Source organism: Artemia franciscana, chromosome 20 (genome assembly GCF_032884065.1).
Source record: "Artemia franciscana chromosome 20, ASM3288406v1, whole genome shotgun sequence".
Classification (NCBI taxonomy): Eukaryota; Metazoa; Arthropoda; class Branchiopoda; order Anostraca; family Artemiidae; genus Artemia; species Artemia franciscana.
In genome coordinates, this window is record NC_088882.1 from 7902452 (window position 1) to 7913375 (window position 10924).

The window sequence follows — 10924 nt, forward strand, 5'->3', positions numbered from 1 at the left end:
TAATTGAACGAACCGGTTTAGTGTATACTTTAATGGAGTAATATGTAAATTTCAATTTGAAAAACAGCCGTATACAATGTCATTTGAACTCCCACAACCAAGCTACAGGATTCGGTTTTAGGCAACCTAAAAAAGGGTTTCGACTTTATGTATAGTTTCTAGATAGTTTCAACATTTGTGCTTCACCTTTTGAATTTTAGTTGAAGATACAATGAATTGTAAAAAAAGTAATTAAAATAATAGAAACATACCAGTGTAACTATTAAATTGAATGACTTTTAGGTTATATAAAGGAAGTAAAATTATGAGTAATTAGGTTGCCCTGTCAGACTTGTGGAAAAACAAAAGGCTAAAAATGCACTTGTTATATCTAGTCTTATGCTCAATCACCTGGCAAATAACTAGAATCAACTTATATACCTCTTCGTCATTTATTGATTCCCGGGGTGAGAGGCTCTAAAGGACTCGGAGATTTTTCCTTTAGAAAGTTGTAACAGTATTTTCCTAATTCTAAATAATTTAATCTGCCAGGGTAATGAAGGCGTAAATTATTAATAACGCAATTATATAACTATATTGTAAAAGTATTTTAACTGTAAAATTGTAAACACTTGTGATGTTTTTATAATTTCTTTGAATTGTTAATTTTCTAAATATTTAGAGTATATAATTCAGGATTATAATTTAACTATTAACAAAGTAATTAACAATCAATTTTAGACTTTCATGGATCTGTAGGAGTCAAGCCAATTGTTTAGCTTATCACCACAACTCTTATCATTTTTTAAAGTAAAACTACTTATTTATTTACCCCTACGACATTTATTTACCCCTTCTATCGACAAGTTGTTGTTCCTTTTTCAACAGGGCTGATTTTCTCCTTAATAACATAATTTGGGGATAGGCTTTTCAAAATTATCTTACAGCTCAAAGCAAATGCTGAACTTTTGTCATACTTCTGTGTTTCAAACTTCAAAATAAAGTAAATAATGACTGGTTATCACTTGTAGATTTTATTTCCAAATATAAAAATATTTTAATAAAGATTTTTTATTTATTTAGTATCTAGAGGCTGGGTAGGCTGGTACTTTGTAAGAAGGCTTTGGGTATGAAGGTGCTGGGTATGCTGGGGCTTTGTACGTTGGTGCTGCGTAGGATGGCTTGTATGCTGGTTCTGGATAAGAGGGTTTGTATGCTGGCTTGTAGTCATATTTAGCTTCTCCAGAATACTGAACATCAGCAACATACCCTGTGTAATCATCAGCGGTGTAGCTCACAGTCTGGACACGGCCATCTGGAAGAAGAGTCTGGTAGCTGCCCTTGACGTATCCGTTTCCGTCGGAGCTTTCTTCGTGTTTGTAGTCATTGTAAGTGTAGTCATCCTTTACTGCCCATGCAAAGTTGTAAGGAGCTGGAGCATACTGTAAAAACAAGGAATGTTAGTCTGAGAGGAAGAACGTGAGTATGAGACCTCGATCTCGAGGTCTAAGCATTATTAAACCTCGCACATAATGTTCTATGCCAAGTGGTTACATTTTGTTAAGTGGGTTCTTTCACGCCCAAAAAGTCCTTTCAACCAAGCACGATTAAGCTTCTGCCACGCTATGTCTCATCCCACTACGTATGGTGTCCATCTAACAAACTTGGTACGTACTAATTGATTTATACCCTTTTTTTAAGGGAGACTTAATAGACCTTAAAAGACCTGCTACTTATTTGATCCCATTATTTTATTTGACTTGGTACTTTTCATAAGCTTGCCCATGTATACGAAAGCCACCAATGGAAAAGCTATGCTCTTCACAGGGCCGTATCCGGGATTTTTTTAGGGGCGGGGATGCAAAACAACCAGGTGATTATTGAGGTTTCTTTAGTCAAAAGTTTTTTTTATGTTTTTTTAGAATTAGACAAAAATTTAGGGAGGATTGATGGTCCAAGCCAGGCATCCCCCTCGCTAGATACGGTTAAGTACATAGTGCTTTGTTTGGCTAAAATAAAAATAAAAAATAAATAAAATGAGATGTCACATATTTTTAAATAAAATTTTTAATTAAAGTTTTCCAAATTTTGAATTCAACCAAACAGAAAATTTTCTATCCAAACAGTATAAAAAATTAGATTTAAATAACTTTTTGCAAATTTGAGGTACATTTCTGATTTTGAAAAAATTGAGGGTGATATTCTCTATCCATCCCCTTGGCAGTTTCCCCAACAGTCATATCCCTGGTGGTTAGGATGTTGAAATAACAGAATGAGTGAGCGATGCATAAAGTTAAATCCACCTCACAATCAGATTTCCATAAACTTTCACATTTTTACAAATATTTTTTTTAAATTTTACGAAACACCAATTCTCAGTTTTTTGTAAGAATTTTCAATTCAATTTGGAACTTATATTTTTTCATTCAGATTTTGAATTTGATTTGAAGTTCCAAATAATAAAAAATCATTTTCATCATATTTCAAAGTTTTTCCACTTCAAAATTTTTAAGTTGTAGCAAAAATTGCAATTACAACAGTATTTCGGAAAACTAGAATGGAATTAATCTTGAAAATATAATTCATTTCACAATACTTACTTCTGCTTTGTATGATGGCTTGTACTCTGGCTTATACCCTGAATATGCAGGCTTTGGATATTGTGGGACAGCAGCGACGACAGCAATAACAGCAGCAAGAATGAAAGCCTGAAAAAGAGTGAACTGAGAATTAAAATACATGAAAAATATGGTTCACCATGACTTTTAATTATTTAGGCTTTTAATTATTTTCCTCGAAAAACACATTCATGAAATAATAAATAAAATGTGTAAACATACAAGTCATTCTGGGAAATAAAGTTCTGATTTCGGGAAATGAATTTTGGTTTCTACCCTCTCCCCCTCCATTCCTTATAAAAAAAATCAGGAGTATTTTATTTTATAGAGATGTTTCTTTTTAAAGCTATTTCCCAAGGTCCTCTGAAAACAAATCCTTAGATAAGCTTTTGCTTAGTATATTGTTGACATTTTGGTATCCTTGACAGTTTCATATTCAATATGACATTCCTTGGGTTTCATTATTACAGTGAATTTTCTAGTTGAAAATTTCAGCGTCTAATTCCTTCACGAGGATTTTATTTTCAATTTATAGCGATTTGGAAATGTCCTATGAGAACTCTGTAATTCGAAAAAGATTAATACAAATTATTTTCAGAAATAAATCAACTTAATCTAGTGTGACAGGAAAATTTAATACATAGCCCATCATGTGATTTTTCTTTTTCTTTGGTTACTTAGTAAAATAAAAAGAATATAAATTATATAACCTTCTGCACAAAGTAGCCAGGATTTTTAAAAGTGCCAAGGGTAGGCAAAAAATATAGAAAGTAATCGGAAACTATTGAGAAAATAGTAAAATTTAAATATTTTTGTAGAAGCTGTTGACCCATACGTCCCCTTTAATGCATGATTATTTTTACTCTCTAAAGCTACCCATTAGCAACATTTTGGTACCGTGATATAAAATAATTTTGATACCATAAATTTCTTCGAACTCGACTAGATTCAGGCCATATACTACAATCGAGAATTACTTCTGAAACATGTTGTTCTTCTGTTGGCTTAATGAATGCGTTGATTTGTGTTCTATGGTGATAAGCCCGCCATATACTGCATAATACAATTTATGAAATATAATCCTTTAAGGGTCAAGTCTACCCTCAAAGGTGGATAAATAACGCAAGATCCTGAAATTGTCATAGCTTATGAGACGGTATTAATACTATTAACAGTTATTTGCATTTTTTCCACCCTGCTCTATTCAGCTATTAATTCTTTACTTCATCCCATAAATATTTAGTTTTACGTTTGACCCCAGATGGTTGTCCAAAAACCACACATTTTGGTAGCCTGTTATTCTTCATTCGTAAAATGAACCCAGCCACTTTAATCCCTCTAGCCTATGGTCTACTGCAAATAGTATGGATAACTTACAAGAGAGGCAGGTGGCACCGAACAAAATGACTAACGAAGAGGGACATAGCGTTTGAAGTTTTTTTTGCATTTTTCGTTTTGATAGTAAAAAAAAAAAACTAGTTTAACTAGCAAAAGTAGCTTAGTAGTAACAGTGTTGCCACCCCCTCTGATTTATAACTATTTTTATTGCCAAAACTAAAAAATCACTAAATTTGCATATAAATCACTAGATTATTGAAGAAAATCACTAAATCAACCAGCAAATCACAAAAATCTAGTGATTTTGTCACCGGGTGGCAATCATGAGTAGTAAGAGTCTGTTCTTGGCTTAAGAGTCTTCTACTTCTGAGAAAAAACACAACTACGAAGTCTGAAAAAAAGTCAAGAAACGCCAAATGCTAGATGACGAAAGCAATTAATTTGTTGATGCTAGTAGTAGTTTCCGCTCTTACAGGTTACTCTTACTCTTTTATCTAGTGGCTGGACACTACTAGAAACACATTGTAGCATTAAGACACCTTTTGCCAACATTGTCATACACTCTCCTCTCCCCCATCCTGTTCACAGATTCAATCTTTGCTCCTTTCACTAAAATTTCTACTTCATTTAAATCTTCTGTTGAGACCTGTTCCCACATCCTTTAAGGACAGCCCACTTCTCCTTTAGCCCCAGCTAGGTGGCGAAAGAGCCCGATTTGTAGCAGTCTGTCATTCTTAAAAATTGACCTATTGGTAACCTATATTCCGTAAAAAGTTGCTGAGTGATTTTAAGCATTCTTTCACTATAGACCTTTCACTTATAACCTTGCTAAATATGCACCCAAGTGTAATTTGACACAATTAAAGAACCAACCCTGGGGGAGGGGGTACCGGCCGGAGTCTTATGAAATCCCAAAATTTCCTTAATTTTACAGCACTTCCTATTGGAATTATTAAATAATGGCTATATTCTATCATCACGACAAATTGCTACTTACGTGCCTGGCATAGTGTTAGACGACATTATCTTTTGGGGGGATCCAGGTTAGAACAAATGAAGAGTCAGTGCCAATACGCAAAGGATTTTGCTATGGCTGGAACTAACAAGTGGGTAATGATTGTGTTTAGACAGTAAATGCATAGTTGAAAAAAAAGCTTTTAGATAAACACCAAAGACAAGAAGAACAATAGGGAATTCTTTTCGCAAGACAGTTGGAAACAATTTACGCTATTTACGTCGCTATTTAAGCTTTTAGATATTTCGAGGCTGTCATTAGTTCAACTTGTCAACATATTTGGAGGAGGGGGGAGGATTTGGCAATCGATTTCACCTACTTGCAGTTCATTTTGACAAATATTGAATTGGCGAAGATTAATATTTCATAAAATCAGTTGATCTATTGGAAAATTACAGTAAAGTGGATAATATTCCATAAGAACAGGTTAAATCGAGACAAGATTGCGGTGCTCTCTGCCGCAGTTTATTCGAACTCATTTTCTTGTAACTTTCAAAACTATTGAGGAGGATGCCTAAATACATAATATATTTTCATGCATTGCATTTAAGTAAAAAGATGAAAATTTTCTACGATTCTAAAAATAAGGGCCCTGTAAGCCATGAAAAGGAACCAAAAATAAAGGCTTTTATTAGTGCTTAAATGTACAACTGATTTTGGAGGGATCTAAATTTTGTGAATTTATTAATATAACCATTACCAGGCACGTATAAAGAATTTTTTGGGGATGGGGGCAACAATAAAAAAACAATTTCTTTTTCATATTTTGATTAAGAGGCTCCTCATAAAAAATTTTAATTTTAGAGAGAACCAGGGCTAGAGCTCTTACTCCCCTGCGTGCTCCCCTAACCATTACTGTGATAGATTTACCTGTGATTTTTAGTATTTAACAATGCTGCCGCTGAAATACATTTAAATTTATTTTTCATCAGCAAAGTTTTACTTAATGATTAAAATAATTGGCTTTTTGACTTATTCAAAAGGCAAAAAATGATTGTTTGAGAAAGTTTTACTAGCGTGACAGCTCATACTTGATTCAAAAATGTAGTTTAGTTTTATTATAGTGCTACCCCTTTCACGTAATTGGTTTCTTAAGTCTTTTTGCTGAATTTCGCTATTCGGAGATAAAGCATCAAAAATCTATTGCATAAAAATTCATATGATGCCAAAAATATTCTTAAATATTTGAGATTTAGTTTCATAATTTGAATCGAAGAACCGTTTGCTAAACAAGAAAATCTTGTTTTCGGAGGATGTTCAAATAGTCCGTTTTTTTTTTGAAAAATTAAGTTACCGAATTATTATGTGAGTTCTGTGAGTGACTGAAGCATAGTGACTGCACTTCTTGGAAATGAAGACTTTAGTTACGCCACTTGTGCAGTCAGCTACAAAACTATAGCCAGAAAAGTGCGCTCGTTCCATTTGAGCACTGTCTTGAGGTGACTACTAGATGTAATTTTCACAAATTCTTTGTAATAAAGCCAAATAGTTTTCAGGAAGGGGGGGACTTCGCCTTTCCATGGTTTGAAAACTTTTGAAGTTCTTAGAACAAAATTGATTTTTAAGTATAGGGGGAGGGGTGTATAATTTATTGGATGATCTTGGAATTTCTTAACGATTCTAATGAAGTTTCAAGTTCAAATAAATAGTATAGAGTAATAATCAGTTGTAGAGACTGAGCAGTATTGCAGGGAGAGGGGGGGGGAGAGAAAATTCTGCTCCGAGTATCTGATATATTTATACTACGGCTAATACTACTAACAGCACCTTACCACAGCATACAGCCACGTGAGGCAAACTCTGCTACGCGTGCCCCACCTCTATCCCAATCTATTAAAGGCCTCCCTCTTTATACCCTCCCAGGAAGTTCCCATTTCTCTTAAATCTTTCTTTACGACTTCCTCCCACCCCAACCGTGGACGACCTGCTCCTCCCACCCCAACCGTGGACGACCTGCTTTCTGTTTAGCCCCAGACAGTTGGCCAGAAAGGACAATTTTAGGCAATCTGTCATACTTCATGCACAGAGCCTGCCCTAACCATTTCAACCTTTTTCTGATTATATCCCTAGAAGGCGGGATTTAACCACACTTTTAGTACGGCTCACAGTTTGAAATACGATCAGTCAGTCGGGTACCCAAAACAATCTATAGACGATTGAGTTTTCAATATTTATAATACTTTTTAAACTATTCCAGAGGGGCGCGGGGCCCCTCAGTTGAAGTCCCACCGTTTTCTTTAGTTATTTCACTAAAGGTATTAGGTTAAGATATGAATATCTAGCTTATTTACCTTCATTTTGTTGGTTGAAGTTTATCACTTAGAAAATAAGTATCAAGTTCGAAACTGATTACTTCTGTTATTTGAAAAAGAGTTTTAATAGTTATCTCGATGAAGAATGAGGGCGTGGCCCACTGCCAGGTTCAAGGTTATTGTCAATGCTGGTTATTGACTTGGCAAGTCATGCCCATTTCATGATTACTCTGCTGTTCTAGTTAATGAAGCCAGATTTTCTTCTACTCCCTTCCTAGTTTTCTGGTTAGTCATTTAATTCCTAGGTAGGTCATGGGTGATCTGGATTTTTTATTGGGCGGTGCCCCGTAATTTGTTTTGGGAGATGCATAGTTTCGCGTTCATTTATGTATAATTTAAAATTGAAAAAATTTGTATTTGCTCTATTTTGACACTTCGGTATTCAACTATTCTTTTTTTTCTTTTCTTAGCCATTTTTATTATCGTTTCTTCCAACTGTTATATATTTTTTTTCTGAATAATGTTATTTTTTTTTTCTGATTATTTACTTTGCGTAAAACGTAAAAAAGCGACAAATCATACCTTTTTTAAAAACCTTATCGATGTAACAATTTAATAGCCTTTTTCTTCAAAGTTATTACTTTTTAAGACGAAATGATGTGCTGTGATGAGCAAATAACTTAGACTTGACAAATTAAAAACATATGATACTTTAATATAAAGGAATATTTTAGAGGACCCTCTCCCCCCCCCCAAAAAAAAAACTTGCTAATATCAAACACAATACAAACGGAATTAAGATAAACCTGAAAACTCTGATAATACATTACATTTTTTCTTTGCTATTTTCATTGCGTAAAACGTAAAAATGCGACAAATCTTACCTTTTTTTAAAACCTTATCGATGTAACAATTTAATAGCCTTTCTTCAAAGTTATTACTTTTTAAGACAAAATGATGCGCTGTGATGAGCAAATAACTTAGACTTGACAAATTAAAAACATATGATACTTTAATATAAAGGAATATTTTAGAGGACCCTCTCCCCCCCCAAAAAAAAACTTGCTAATATCAAACACAATACAAACGGAATTAAGATAAACCTGAAAACTCTGATAATACATTACATTTTTTCTTTGCTATTTCTGTTTTTACTTTTACTCGTTTTAATATTGTTTCAAATTCGTTTTCCGCAGATGATTGTTTCTTCTATTTTGTGATTTTTCATAAATTTCCAGAAAGACTAATTCCTGGTTAGAAATATAACGATGGGGAGCTTGGAGAATATTTTAGAATATTGGTGGAACCTGTGTCTGTCAAATCTTCCTCAGGAGTATGATTTTAACCCCTCAAACTTTTAGTCGATTTCTCCTCTCTAGAATTTTTATTTTCGAGATTTTTTCTGTTAAAACGTAAATTCAACTGTAACTCGTCTTCAGGGAGGGGTTGAAGGTTTAACTTTGTACCCTGGTTTTTTACCATGAGAGAAAATTCAAAAATAATGAAGTACACGATTGTTTCGAACACAAGAATATTAAAATCTGAAATTTCATTTAGTCTTAAGAACAAGTAGTTTTTAAGACTGCATCGTCCTTCTAAAATAAAGTCTAAGATTGCAATTTTCTCCAAAAGAGAAGGTTTTTTCATATTTTAGTCTAGAAAATATATCTGGTATTATATTATGATGCTAGTAATTGAATCAGTCTTTTCACACTGTTATGATGATAAACATGCATACATAAAAGATACTTGAGTTTTGTTGTACGTGCATTATAGTTTAATGCCACTCTTGCAATCAGTTATAGCACTGCTCCCATAAACGTACATTTGGGCAATTTTTTTTTATCTGGCTGCAAAATACATTCTAACACAGGCACAATTAACAGCTGGGATAGGGGAGGGAGCAATCACTCAAGTTAGGTTTGAAAAATGCTTCTTTTTGAGAATTTTCGTTAAAACCAAAAATTGTAAATACCTCCTTAAATTTATAAATTATGCGTTTTGTATTTTTCATAAGAAGACTAGAAAAAGGAAATACTCCCCCCAGGAATTTCATTAATTGGCACCCGCTCATTCGTAAAAGGAAAACTTTTCTCAAAGCAGATTTCTTAAGCCAATCTTTGCAGAAAAATGAGGCTCTCGATGTAATGGCGTAATTATGGTTGCGTTGTTTTAAACATTAGACCTGAAAATACCAAACAAGTAAAATAGACTTCCATTCCTAAAGGTAGTCATACAAAATTTACGTGGAACCTTATAACAGGAAATTAAATGAAGTTTCAATGAATACCCTGAAACCATCTAAGTGAGGTTCTCAATATCTTATGACTACAAGTCGACTCTACTCAGCGAGGTTCAGGAGGTTCAAAAAGTCGACTAGTGTTCAAGGATACAACGATCAGAAGTAGCTGTGACTACGCAAGGTACAACGTTTGAAGTTGACTGGATTTCAACTATGGTTAGTTAAACGTCTAACGCACGCTTTATTAAAAACGCATCTAAGGCACGTCAAATGCGGGTCCAACGTCCCAGCGCACGCCTTATTAAGAAATGAAGAAGGGTATTCAACATTGAACCCCCATAAAAATATACCTTTATTCTTTCGTAAAATTCTTCAATTCCTGCAAAATTTCATTTTTGTCAAATCTATGTGGCCAATAACTGGCTTCATCATTGAATTGAATATGAAAAACATTTTTTAATCTAAAAATAAGGGGTTACATTACAACTTAATACATACAGAATTATTCTATATGTTAGGGAAGCTGCCCTTCCTGAGCCCCCCGCTCATTACATTAAAGTTTTAAAGTGCCTAAAACCTTGGTTTTCTGATTGTAGGCCATTGTGTTTGAGTAGTAGTTCTTAAAGGATCAGAACGAAAGGTCAAACTTCAGCGTAAAGGGCAGGGGTTTGGGGTCAGTTATAAGTTACACCAATTCAAACTCCAACTCTGAATCCAGACATTTTCAATATACCGACTTCAACTCTTACTCTGAATCCAGACTTATTCAATATACCGACTTCAACTCTGACTCTGAATCCAGACTTATTCAATATACCGATTTAAACTCTGATTCTGAATCCAGACTTATCCAATATACCGACTTCAACTCTGACTCTGAATCCAGACTTATTCAATATATCGACTTCAACTCTGACTCTGAATCCAGACTTATTCAATATACCGACTGCAACTCTGACTCTGAATCCAGACTTATTCAATATACCGATTTCAACTCTGACTCTGAATCCAGACTCATTTAATATAGCGACTTCAACTCTGACTCTGAATCCAAACTTATTCAATATACCGACTTCAACTCTGACTCTGAATCCTTCAACTTTAAACACAATTGCTCCGACTCCGGCCCTTAATACTTGCCTTTCCGTAAAGGCCCCTTTTTTCCATTTTCGTAGGAAGTACATAGTTCTGTTAAATACTTTTCTAAATATAACTTTAACAACCCTGTTAATAGCTAATATTTATTTTATATATTTGTATTTTGCACTGCGAGTATTGCTGTGGAGTGCAAAAGAGGTGTCTTTGTCAATATATTAAGCATTTTTGTAACTTTTTGCAATCTATATTTAATGTGGTTAGAGATATTATATGTATATTTTACGACAGTTATACAAATACTCGAATAAATTGTTTCTGTAGCAGTGCCGTAGTATTATTGTGCCAAAAAATACTGTTTACTGTAATTAGCCTATAATATTGA

At 34.0% G+C, this 10924-nt stretch overlaps 1 protein-coding gene across 1 annotated transcript; it reads right to left on the reverse strand.

Moving 5' to 3' along the window:
* Nucleotides 1-997: 997 nt before the first annotated feature.
* Nucleotides 998-7395, reverse strand: LOC136040398 (cuticle protein 7-like). Its single transcript, XM_065724672.1, has 3 exons — nucleotides 7242-7395; nucleotides 2580-2687; nucleotides 998-1421 (listed from the first exon to the last, which is right to left on the reverse strand). Exons 1-3 carry the CDS (start codon nucleotides 7245-7247, stop codon nucleotides 1059-1061), a joined length of 477 nt encoding a protein of 158 aa, XP_065580744.1. The 5' UTR covers nucleotides 7248-7395; the 3' UTR covers nucleotides 998-1058.
* Nucleotides 7396-10924: the final 3529 nt, after the last annotated feature.